This window comes from Mesoplodon mirus, assembly GCF_964341445.2.
Source record: "Mesoplodon mirus genome assembly, chromosome: 9".
In the NCBI taxonomy this organism is placed as follows: domain Eukaryota; kingdom Metazoa; phylum Chordata; class Mammalia; order Artiodactyla; family Ziphiidae; genus Mesoplodon; species Mesoplodon mirus.
In genome coordinates, this window is record NC_138985.1 from 92,726,266 (window position 1) to 92,738,878 (window position 12,613).

General features: G+C 42.3%; 1 protein-coding gene across 6 annotated transcripts in view; it reads left to right on the plus strand.

The window, feature by feature from the left end:
• The window catches only part of AHCYL2 (adenosylhomocysteinase like 2), a 178,721-nt gene extending 167,772 nt beyond the window's left edge, over nt 1-10,949 (plus strand). For all 6 annotated transcript variants that reach the window (XM_082632673.1, XM_082632674.1, XM_082632675.1 and 3 more), the window contains 5 exons: nt 4,136-4,234; nt 5,882-5,950; nt 6,073-6,151; nt 7,410-7,530; nt 7,931-10,949. In XM_082632673.1, the coding sequence (XP_082488799.1) occupies nt 4,136-4,234; nt 5,882-5,950; nt 6,073-6,151; nt 7,410-7,530; nt 7,931-7,937 (375 nt within the window). In that variant the 3' untranslated portion in view covers nt 7,938-10,949. The remainder of the gene's footprint in view (nt 1-4,135; nt 4,235-5,881; nt 5,951-6,072; nt 6,152-7,409; nt 7,531-7,930) is intronic.
• The last annotated feature ends 1,664 nt before the right edge of the window (nt 10,950-12,613 follow it).

Sequence of the window (12,613 nt, forward strand, 5' to 3'; positions counted from 1 at the left end):
TCCCTGGTGGCGCAGTGGTTGAGAGTCCGCCTGCCGATGCAGGGGGTACGGGTTCGTGCCCCGGTCTGGGAGGATCCCATATGCCGCGGAGCGGCTGGGCCCGTGAGCCATGGCCGCTGGGCCTGCGCGTCCGGAGCCTGTGCTCCGCAGCGGGGGAGGCCACAACAGTGAGAGGCCCGCATACCGCAAAAAAAAAAAAAAAAAAAAAAAAAAAAAAAACCTTGGCTGGGCTTCCCTGGTGGCGCAGTGGTTGAGAGTCCGCCTGCCAATGCAGGACACACGGGTTCGAGCCCTGGTCTGGGAGGATCCCGCATGCCACGGAGCAGCTGGCCCCGTGAGCCACAATTACTGAGCCTGCGCGTCTGGAGCCTGTGCTCCGCAACAAGAGAGGCCGCGATAGTGAGAGGCCCGCGCACCGCGATGAGGAGTGGCCCCCACTTACCACAACTAGAGAAAGCCCTCGCACAGAAACGAAGACCCAACACAGCCATAAAAAAAAAAAAAAAAAAAAAGAGCTGGTGACACGTACGTGCGCCGAGACAGCGCGAATTGGAGGAAAAAAATAAAATAAAATAAATAACCTTGGCTGTTGTATGAAGAAAACACTTCTGGAGCTTGAGTGGTGATAGGGACGATAGCAAACTCTTTCAGTATTTCCAGCAATAGAAGGAGGTAGCTTGGATTAGATGGATAAACAATGGAGGTGATAAGAAGTGATATATTGTGAAGGTAGGACCAGTGAGCTTTGCTACATGGATTGGATGCAGAGTGTGATAAAAAGAGAGGAATCACTGTAAGTTAACTCAACAAAACTGGGAAGGAAAATGACTTGGTAAATTTTTATCCAGAGTTTTTAGTGATCAAAAATGTAAGGATCTTTTTTTGTGGAGGAATTTACAGTTTACCTAACCTTGAGATGTTGACTGCTACATTTTTAGGAAGCAATTGCTCATGGAAAGAGTAGGTCATTTAGAAAGCTGTATTTTTTTTCTGAAAAATAATACCATGAATACTTAGGGGACCTGTGATAGGGATGTGCTCTTAGCTGTCTTTTGTCCAAGTCTTTCTGTCACATACTTCCTTTCTCTTGAAAAGAAACCTGCTTACCTGTATATATCACATAGACAGCCTGTGTGATTGTAAGCTTCACAGTTCAGGTGGTTAAACCATTATGTGCACATGCTTTAAAAGTTTTTGCCAGCCTGGGCTACACTGGTGGCACAGTGGTTAAGAATCCACCTGCCGGGCTTCCCTGGTGGCGCAGTGGTTGGGAGTCTGCCTGCCGATGCAGGGGACGCGGGTTCGTGCCCTGGTCCCAGAGGATCCCACATGCCGCGGAGCGGCTGGGCCCGTGAGCCGTGGCCGCTGGGCCTGCGCGTCCAGAGCCTGTGCTCCGCGGCGGGAGAGGCCACAACAGTGAGAGGCCCGCCTACCGCAAAAAAAGAAAAAAAAAAAAAAAAGAATCCACCTGCCAATGCAGGGGACATGGGTTTGAGCCCGGGTATGGGAAGATCCCACATGCTGCGAGCGGCTAAGCCCGTGCGCCACAACTACTGAGCCTGCAGGCCTAGAGCCCGTGCTCCGCAATAAGAGAGGCCACTGCAGTGAGAAGCCCACGCACCGCAACGAAGAGTAGACCCCGCTCGCCACAACTAGAGGAAGCCTGCGTGCAGCAACAAAGACCCAACGCAGCCAAAAATAATAAATAAATAAAGTAAATAAATTTTTTTAAAAAAAGGTTTTGCCAGCCAAAGAATTACAGCCTGAGACTTGCTACTGACTCCATGCTTCGCAGGACTAGAACCACAGCTGTTCTTGGCTTTACAGTGGGACGTACACCTAGTTTGGGAAGGTAGTGGGCACCGGGGATCTTTTTCCTGGTAGATTGCTTAGTGATTGTAAATCCACAGAAAGGACGCTGGATGTCTTTAAGAGAAATTCTTGTAAAACTGTGCTAGCCATAGGAAACACTTCTCTCAAGGAGTGTAAATGCCAAAAAGACTTTAATAGTTTATTGGAACTGCATGGGCAGTGCTGGGGATAACTTAACCAAGTTGCTCTTCAAACCCCATTTTAAACCCTCAGGTCTTTTGCTTGCATCATAGCCATCCCAGTGCTCTAGTAAATTGCCTCTACTAAGCATCATTTTTATGATGTTCCTAAGAAGTTCCCTTTCCTTGATTCCACCACATCTTTTTTCCCAGGGAATACTTCCTAAGACAAGAGACTCTTGTTATCATTGTGTCAGCTCTTTACTTCCAGTCATCAAGATTGCTTGTCCAATGGAAGATAGGAGTATGAAACATTAAGAACTTGAAATACTTTAAAGTCCCATTATCTCAATTAAAAAATCGCTAGTGTTACCGAAGAGTATCTCTTGGCTCTACATGGTTATTGTCCTCCATGGTGATATTTCTAAAGGCTGAGGGATTTACTCTGTATATCCTTAACGTCCCAAAATGGCCTATTTGCTTAAATTCTTTTTAACTCTATTTATAGTGTTTATAAAATTTCTTTTTAAAATCCTAATTTTAAAGTAGTACTTCCTCAATTTAAAATTCAAGCAATATAAATATGTATAAAGTAAAAAGCAAAAAATTTACAAAATTGAGGTTACAGCATATTATTTCTGCAACTTGATTTTTTCACTTAATAATGTATGGTTTTCATGTTAACAAATACAGATCTACTAATTTCTTTTTTTTTTGAGAATTACATTATATTCCATTGTATGGAATTATCCTGATTTACTTAGCCATTCCCATGTTGATTTACATTTTTTGCTATTACAAATAATGTTGGATTAAACATTCGTGGGCACTTATATTTCTGAACTTGAACAAGTATTTCTATAGGATAGAGCCCTAAAAGTGAATTTGATTGGTCAAAGATTAGGTACATATAAAATTTTGTTAGCTACTGCCAAATTGCCCTCTAGAAAGGTTGAACTAATTTATGAAACTTGACACCTGAAGAGATTTTATATTTCCCATCTACCTAATAAAGAAATGGTCCAGACCATTAATAAAGTCCTGAATATACTGAATATAATTATAATTATATGTCTTTCTTTCCCACTAGATTAGTACAGAAAAGAAGATACAGTCCCTGTCAATAAACAGCTCACAGTCTAGTAGAGGAGTCCACAGTCTTATCTATAATAGTGTTCTTTGCTATAATGCCTAGAATACAGGATGTACTCCAGTAAATGATTGTCGTATAACTGAAGTGTTTCCCTTTATTTGTCTGATAACTACTATTTGGCAGAACTTCTCAATTTTACCAACTTGAGCCAATGGGTAGTCTTAGAGTACAGACTCCCTTTCTATTTTAGGCATTGCCTCTTGGAAGAAGGAAGTTGTCGCCTTAAGTCTAAACCCTGTGACTGTTATTTGATTACTGCTGTTAATAAACTTAACATTTCTTCTCTTCTCGGGATATACAATATACAGAAATGGAAGGAGGGTGAGCCATTGGGAGCTTTACTCTACCATTAAGCATTGCTCTAAAGGCTACCTCACATTTGCACTTAGGTCACAAAGCTTCTGTAACTTTAGGGTGAACCACCATCATTGAGAAGGTGGAACCTGGGATGTTGGGACATGAGAGCAGAACCTTGGGCCCCGGCATGCTATGTGTAGGACATTCATTCTTCTCTAACTAATCTCACTCAGCTCTGACCCTCCTTTTTTCTGTGTCTCTTCAGCACTTATATATTCAGTTTGCACTGTATTGATTTGCACTTGTTTGCATGTTGCTTCATAAGTATTAAAGGCTTTTATCCCCTCACATATGTATTGTTTTGTGTCCCAAACTAAAATATGAGCTTTTTGAAGGCAGAAACCATGTCTTTGGTTTCTTTTGTATTTCCCATAGCACCTTTTACTGTGCTCAGCAGAGAGTGGGCGCACAGTATATGTTGTGGAATGACATCCTGAGTGATCTCTCCCTGGCTGGGCCTAAGATTAAATTCCCTGAAATGGAACAGTCCTAACCAACCCAGGACAGGTATTCTCCATCTGGCATGTTGGTTGCTTCTTTCAACTTGCTATTTGAAATGGCTCTCTTCGACATCTTTCCATCCAGAAAGTGGGACTTGGCATGGCTGATGATGTGCTTGCTGTATGTGTTCCAGGCGAGTCTTCGGACACCAGAACTGACCTGGGAGCGAGTGAGATCCCAAGTTGACCATGTAATATGGCCTGATGGCAAGAGGATAGTGTTGCTGGCAGAGGTAAGACCTGAGGCTGGAGAAGTTCACCCCTGACAGGAGAGACTGCAGTACCCATGTCTCCTCCCCCTCATGTTCTCTCATACTTTCAACTCCTCTTAAGAATAAGCTTAACTACTTTACCAGTGGATTTTACATCTAATTTTGAAAGGTCTTTTCATTCAGCAATTAAGAAACTATTTTGGTTCCCCACTTTTCACCAATTATCCTGTCTCTCTATGTCACTCTACACGTTGAGTCAGACAATGACTTATTACTGTGGAAGGAATTAATGGATAGAACCATTACCACTTTGAGTGATGCTTATAAAGAGATAATGTCATTTGTGGGATGGTTTAATCAGGAAGCACAAAGTAGATATTTCTGACTGTAACTAAGATAATCTTAGGCAAACTCTGAGAAGGTCATGTCTTTGCTAATAGATTCCCTGTTTCTGGGTGTCCATTCCCCTAAACTGAGCCAGACGTGTAGTAGATACCCAGCTATGTATTGGTTGTGTGATTGATATTTCCCTTTCCTGGCTTCTTCTAGCTCAGCCTTACTCTTGACTTTCAGGCCACTTAGACTCCCATGTCAATGTTTGGCCACTTTTCCTTTCTTGACAGCTTCTCTTTCCTATCCTAGATTTCTGACAGCTGTAACAATGCCCCCTGTTTTTACCTTAACACTTTCCCTTCTTCAGGGAAAGATACCAAGATTACAAGGGGGACAATAATACTTTCCTTGAATTTTGATTTTCAGTCTTTTTTTTTAATTAAAGAAACTGAATATGAAAATATAAAACATATACTGTCTTCACCTAGGGGCCTTTAAATTTATTTTTGAGTCTCCTTCCTGTTCTCTTCACCTTTTCTCACCTTATCTCACCTTCTCAAATACTTTAGGGCATCTATAAAGTATGTACAGGAGTGTGTACAGGGAGGGGATCGGCAGGTTGTTAAATATAGACTAATTGCTTTAAAGTCAGCCCACTGTCTGGTGACTTATTTCTAGGTCCCATCTAGTAATTTTGGCGACAAAAGCTAGCACCATAGTTGTTTTTGGCTACAATGGTTGAGCAAAAAACGTGGTCAAGCTTCCTAGGAAATAAAGTAGGAAAGAATGGCATTGGGGGGAAGGTTCTAGTCATTCTAACTCTCTGAATCACCCACTGGAAATACATGACTGCCCTTGAATTCAGGAGAACCAGGTTGAGGAAAAAGCACAGAAACCATCACAGCTTCCTAAGTCAAAAAATATCTCCCATCACAACCTGGAGAGATTGCCCTTGGATTTGACCAGATCATTGTTTAGGACAGTTTTTCAAAGGAATATCGATGCCTCAGAAGGAAGATATTCTGTTGTAGAAAGTAGAAAATTCAAGGGAAATATACCCTTCCTTGGCATAAGCCTCAGTATCATGTGACTATCTCTATTCCTTTTTACATAAACGCGGAGATCTTTTATCTTATTATCTTCATCAGATTTTCCAGAATTTCTTAACATTTCACTCAGATGTCACTCAGTTCATTTCCACTGATTGAACACCTGCTTTTTGTCCAGCATGTTAGTTGGGAGGTGTTTGGAAAATGGCTGTCGTGTTCTTCCCTCACTCCTCAAAGCCAGAGACTTCATCTAACCAACCCATTTGTGTTAACCTTTGCTTTCTAGGGCCGTCTGCTGAACCTAAGCTGCTCCACAGTGCCTACATTTGTGCTCTCCATCACCGCAACTACTCAGGTAAGGCCTCCAGAGTGGGGAAGCAGTGGGCTGGAGAGAGTCATTAGCCCATCAGGGTTTCACTTGATATGGGGTAGATTGCTGTGAATGGCACGTCAGCATCCATTTCTCTGCTTTTCTAGGCTCTTGCCTTGATAGAACTCTACAATGCTCCTGAGGGTCGCTATAAGCAGGATGTCTACCTGTTGCCCAAGAAAATGGGTAAGCATGAGCTCTTCTATCCCAGTCCTTACCAAGTAGTTCAGAGTCAGAGGCTAAGGGAAGTTTGGGGGCATTATATTTCTTAGGGATAGAAAAAAGATATCTTCATCTTGTAAAGTAGGAGCTAGGATTCTTAGATTTCATCCACAGTTGATTTATCACATTTTCCAAATAGGTTGTCCTAATGAAGTAAGGACATTTTGCTGTGATTTAGTTTACCTGCCTGTGAATTTTAAGGATTTTCCCAAAGTATCTATTACACAAGAAAAAAATCTCAAAGGAAAAAAACCTCTTCCCCCCACAAGAAAGAGGAATCATCTCCTACCTTGTGACATCTGACTTACTCCAGTTCTAGGCTGCTAAGTAGCTCCTACCAAACTTTTCTCAGACCAAGAAGACTTTCATACTACACCTTCTAACTCTGACCCTGTTGCTTCAGGCCAAAGGAAAGACTCTGAATAGCTTCTGGTAAGAGTTTAGTTATGTGGCCATTTCGTATAGGAGAAACATTAAACTGTCTTAAATGTTTAAAGAACCTGCTTCAAACACCTGAACTGATACCGTATGTTTATAAACTCCCAAGCCAAAGATCAGGGAATAAATCAGCTTCTGGTTTTGTTTTGCTTCAGCATTAGATGCACAGCAACTGTGAGAAGTTGACATATTATCCCTTTAATAGACACTTTGGAAGAATATGAAAAAGTAGAACAGTCCATAACTGAATGTATAATGAAGTTAGGGAGACCAAACAAATACATAGGAAATGACTCAAAATTCTGAATCAGCAATTTGTATTCAGGTAAGAGAATGTAAATAGAAACTCTTAAGAACTAAGGGTGTAGTGTCCTTCTCAGTCACTCCTTTCGGAGCTCCCCAAGTGTTAGTTTTTCTGAGTGACCTAAAGTATAAAATTTAAGGCAGAACTAAAGTTGGAGCTTCCTGTTTTTTAGTCCACCCACTGTCCCATCCTTTCTTTTAGACTCTAAGGCCTCTTGCTTCTTTCATTTCTCACTTTTCTGGGGAGAAGGAAAGGTTCAAGGCTGAAACAGCTTGTAAGGAAGAAATGTTATGACTTTGGAAAGCACTGGGCTTAAGCTCAAGCAACCATTCCTTAGAATTGAGGTCCAGTGAGCAAAAGTTAAGCATTTTTCATTCAGCTCCAAGAATTAGAAGGTGTCTTCCAACTTTTTAAGGCTGGAGAGAACAGCCAGACAAGAGGCAAGAATGCTTATACCAGGTCTTTTGTGATCTGTTCCAGATGAGTATGTGGCCAGCCTACACCTGCCCACCTTTGATGCCCACCTGACCGAGCTGACAGATGAACAGGCCAAGTATCTGGGGCTCAACAAGAATGGGCCCTTCAAGCCCAATTACTACAGGTGCCTTGGACTCCCCATAAAATATGCAAGCCTGACTAGTGATGAGCTTCCTGCACTGGAATTGGTCTTTTCATCCATCACCATATTTACATGAACTCAGGAAAATAAACCCACTCCCCCTCATTACCACCCCCAAAGGATTCTTTGAGGCCTTCTCCAGACATTAAATAGTGTTCCCTTTCCTGAATTTGCCATTTCATCTTCTTGATATGACATTTACCCCTGTATGGAGGAAAACTGGCCTTCTTCATTGATGTGAAAAAGCACCACATTTATCTACCCTCACCATACACTGCAGAAAAGTCCCTACCTCCCCGTTATACCTTTAGGCAGGCTCTTCATGTCCCAGCATCCCCACAAGCTGATAACATCACAGTCTCATCTTTCTTTTTTCCTGCAGGTATTAAGTTCCTGTAACTCAAGCCAGAAGAAGTTTTAAGGAATAGAACTCCAAGTCTTTTCTCCACTCCTATACAGGAAAGAACCCAGCAAGCTGCTTCTCCAATCAGCTGCCTGCCGTGCTCACCCTATATGTTAGGTTATTTATTTATTAACCTAAATAATAAATGTCGCCTTGGCCCAGAGTGTGGTTGCTGTCCTGAGGGCTGTGAGAGCTGCAGAGGACAGGCTGAGGAAGGAAAGAAATGGGGTTCCCAGTGGATCTTTTGAGTCATTCCCCATTGACTCGGAATCCTCAGCCCTGGTCATTGTTCTCTTGTCCAGGCTCAGGAGTTAGTCCATGGATTCCAGACTCCTCCTTCTCTGAGGTTTTCTGGAATAAATTTTTAGCAGCTGCCTTTCTCAGCTTTGGCCCTTCTCCAGGTGAGGCCTTTTGGAAGCCACTGAATTAACATGGCCTGGGTTCCCAGCCTTGACCATCACTATCACTGCCTTCTTTATAAAATGAAAGGAAGGAAGGAGTGTTGTGGCTTTGGCAAGCTACACCAAGAACTCAGCTGTGCCTGTGCTGCCTGGGAGTCTCCTTCCTTACCCAGGACTCCTTTCTTCTCCTTGAATATTTATGTCCATTTTAACAATTTCAGGTTCCAAGAGGAATGTGCCTCTATTATTTCCTCAACAGCTCTGATGTTTATCAGACATTTGTTTTGCCCTCTTTCTAACCCAACTAGCCTCTGCTCAGGAAGTGAGGGCCAGCCCCACTGGGGCCCATAATTTTACTTCCTTGTCATTTAACTGGATAGTTTCCCAGGAAGCTCCCTACAGATTGACACTGTCTCAGAAAAGGAGGCTTGTTGTGAAACACTACTTCCTGAAACTTCCTCCTGTGGCCTAAAACTCCTTCTGAAACTGAGCAGGGAAAGGCTTACTTTCCAAGGGATTTGGGAGAGCAGGGCTTCAGAAATACGACAGATCTTTCAGACCCACAGCTCAACACCCTAAAGAAGCAGAATATATTTATTTGTCTCCTGGGAAGGGCTTTGCAGCTTAACTGGCTAAGCTATACAGAGATGACACCGTAAACTGAATCCAGATGATCAAAGCTAGTTTGACTAGTTTGAACCTCGTCAGACATTCATCCCTTTGGCCATTGCCATTGAATATGAAACTGAGATCTAATGTCTCTGCAATTTGGTCTGTGGTCTTTCTTCTCTGCTGGGATATCTTTTTATGTTCTGGCCATCTTGGGATTCTGTATTCCAGAGGTAGTTTCTTGAGTAACTCCAACATTACAAAAAAATTGTAATGTGAGCAGCCTGAAACTTTGTGTCCCACCTAAGAGTTGGATTCCTTTTAGAGACTGACCTGTTGGTCTTAAGGGGTCCATTGGGACCAGATTGGTTCTAAGAGTTAAAGTCTGGAGTGGTCCTAGGAATTTTGAATGAAATGAGTCCTTTTTCCCCCGCCAACCCTATTTAACACTCTCAGTTTTGTTTTTCCATTTTTCCCCTATCCTGGTCTGCCTCAAAGTCTCAAGACCAAGGTGACCCCAGGAAACACCAGACCACCCACGATCACCATAACCTTCCCACCCTAATTCTGCTCTCCGATTTCTACCTTCTCCAACTTCTGGTCTTCACATATACCCACAGAGCGAGTCTGGAAGTGACCTTCCCTTTGGAGGTAGGGAGGTAGATCTTAGGTAAATGGTTGTTTGCCTCACTAAATAGTACACAGTCTCAGCCCATAGAATCTAGTTCCTCAGAGGCCGTATGTCTTAGCAAGTACTGGAAAAATGCCACATGCGTGGCTATATTCTTTCATGGAGAAGATCATAAATGCTGAAAATCCCACTAGGCCATTCAGTTCTTCCTTTTGCCCACCCTGTTCTGGCTTTTGTATTAGTTAATTGGATCCCTTTAACAGAAGATTCAGAAGATGAAATTTGTGTCTCATCTTATATCCAGAGAAGATTCCATTAGGCAGATATCTAGACTCTAGCTTATTATGTTCTTAAGCCAAAGTCATAACCTGCTGTTTCTCAGCAAAGCCTGGCTGCCTGTGGAGCTTACTATGTGCTGATCCTGACAGAACATACTCTGCCTTGAAAATGTGAAGAGACCCATTCCAAATGAAAAAGAGCCACACCGGGCTTCTAGGTTAGGTGGCCCATGTTGCTACCCATGATGAGGTATTTGCCTCTGAGTTTCAGGTGACCACTCTTCATTTCTTTCTGGGGACTCTGTGTCATAACCATTAAGGAAAAGGAGGTCCAGGCCTCCTGAGTTTGGGTTCTACCTTGGTGTGGGAATTTGGTCGTTATTCTTACTCCCTGTGTAATCAGAACAAATGCATCTTCTTCCCTCGAGCTCTCACCTTAGATGCATCCTAGGTATCTGGAAGCATGGGAAAGAAGACTAATTAGCTCTTTATATGTGGCCCTGGCCTGTGGGGATCTTACCATTTTCTCTGCAGTGAATTTGTGCTAGTTTTCAAGGTTTTTTGCCTTCTTAATTGAAATACTGTTTTCTTTTTCTCATTAAAAAAAAAAAGTATCTGGTCTACCTTTCCTCCACCCTCCTACCTCCTCATCCTCCCCTCCCATATGAGCACGGCTCCCCATGGCCACATACTCCTGCAAAGCTTTTTTGCTGCTTGGCTTTTCTCTGAACAGATCTGAAATTGCTGCTCCTGTGGTTTTCTCAAAATTAACTTTGTCATGGTTTTAAAAAAGAAATCAAAATGCATTGTTGCATTAAGCTTTTTTAATAAAGGAAAATTACAGGAAAAAAATAGGCAACACCAGCAAATTATATGTGGACAAGTTCTAAACTATATATACATACATATATATGTAAAATCATCTAGTTCTCATTGTCATCTTACTGAAAGGAAATAAAACCTCTAAAGATTGCCATATCTGAGAGGCTCTTGGAAATCTTTATGTCTAAGTGATTGTATTAGATCAGCAATAATGAATATGTAATCTCAAAAGATAAATAAAATATTCTTAAAATGGATTCTTGTACTGAGAGTATTCCTTGCTTCAGTGAACTAGGAATTTAGAGATGAGAGAGGCTTCTGGGCAACAGGCTAGAGAGCCTGCTGTAGCACAAGGATGTGAAAAGCTGAAGCACTTACCAATAGGCATGTTTAAGCGTCCTTAGCCTTGAGTCCCTTGTTCCATGGTGGGTCATTCCACTCATAAATGTCACCCTTCCCCCACTGCCCACCCCGTTATGTGTATAAAGAACCTGCTTTCGTAAAGCGACCACTCTGGGGGAGTTGAGAAGTATAGGCTTAAGGCAGAGAAACTAAAGCTTGGTTCTTGCAATCCCTCTGTGTGCTGCCATAAGCTGGAGAGCACAGAAAGGCAGCATCCTGTGGTTTGGGACCAAAAGACCCTGACTATGACATCCAACCAAAGAGAAGAAAGAAATGAATCTAGCAGTAGAAACTACCAGTAGAGTAGCCATTTTTGAGAAATAGCTACTAAAGATAGCCACTTTCTTTAGTTGACAACCTAAAAAAGTTCTATATCCTGTATGCAAGGTGTTTTCTTCCCTATCAGAATCTCATGCCACTTTGACTTCTGTTTGTCTAAACTAAGGGCCACAGGGCTGGAATAGCCTGGGCAATTGGTAATGGTTCAAAGGTGGCCCATTCTCAAAGGAGAATGCAGCAGCTAGCATGGAGCCTGTAAGCCAGCTGACAGGATTTGCTCCACTACAGCAAGGTTTGACTCCTCTTTTGTGAAGGATGGAAACTTGAGGGCCTCGGTCTTAGTTTCATATTCACAGGGTGATCCCAGGCTGCCCACTGCTGTGCAGTTTCTCAATCTCGTGATATTGTAGAAAGAGCTTGGAGTCAGGCTGACTTGACCAGCTCTACCATTTACAAGTTGTGTGACTGGGCCAAATTATATAACCATTCAGAGCCTCAGTTTTCTTGCCTGTGAAATGGATAATGCTTATCTCTAGAGTAAAGATTTAATGACCTGATTTAATTTTTAAAATACTGCTTACAGACCCAGCGAACACTAGGTACTACATAAATATCGATTCCTTGTCTCAGCCTAGGGCCCTACAGCCTGAATTGCCTCATTACACCCACATGTGCTCTTTTATAGGGCAAAGAGGGTATTCTATCCTTTTTCTATTGTACTATTTTATCCTGGCTGCCTGATACCCTCAAAAACTAGGTATTTTAAGACTTCCTGCAATCTTATTTTTAAGCTTTTTCAGTGCCAGGTGTTATCTATATAATCACATATCCAACCTCTGGATTAAAGTGGAGTGCTTATATGGGGAAAGGGGTATGTTTAGTCCTTGTATCTATACCTATTTATACCTCTAGCCCTCTGCCAGCAGCCTCAGAATATCTGAGTTTGGGGACAAGGGAAAGTGGTAGTGTAGGTTTAAAAATAATTCCACACTGGAGCCATCTCTGCAAGATGTGGACCAGTCCCTAATTAGCTCCAAGGTATATTTATGGGTACCTCTGTGGTCAGTGGTGTTGATGGCTGTCACTTCTTTGTTGACAAATAAGCTAAAAGAAATTGAGTGTGTGCCAATTACATGGCCCAGAGTTTCAAAGTTTTCAGTTAATCTGTGGTTTCTTGTTACTTCTTCCAGTAGTTGTTTCCAGATATCTTCCTCCTTATGATAAGCTCTGAAAGTCTGGG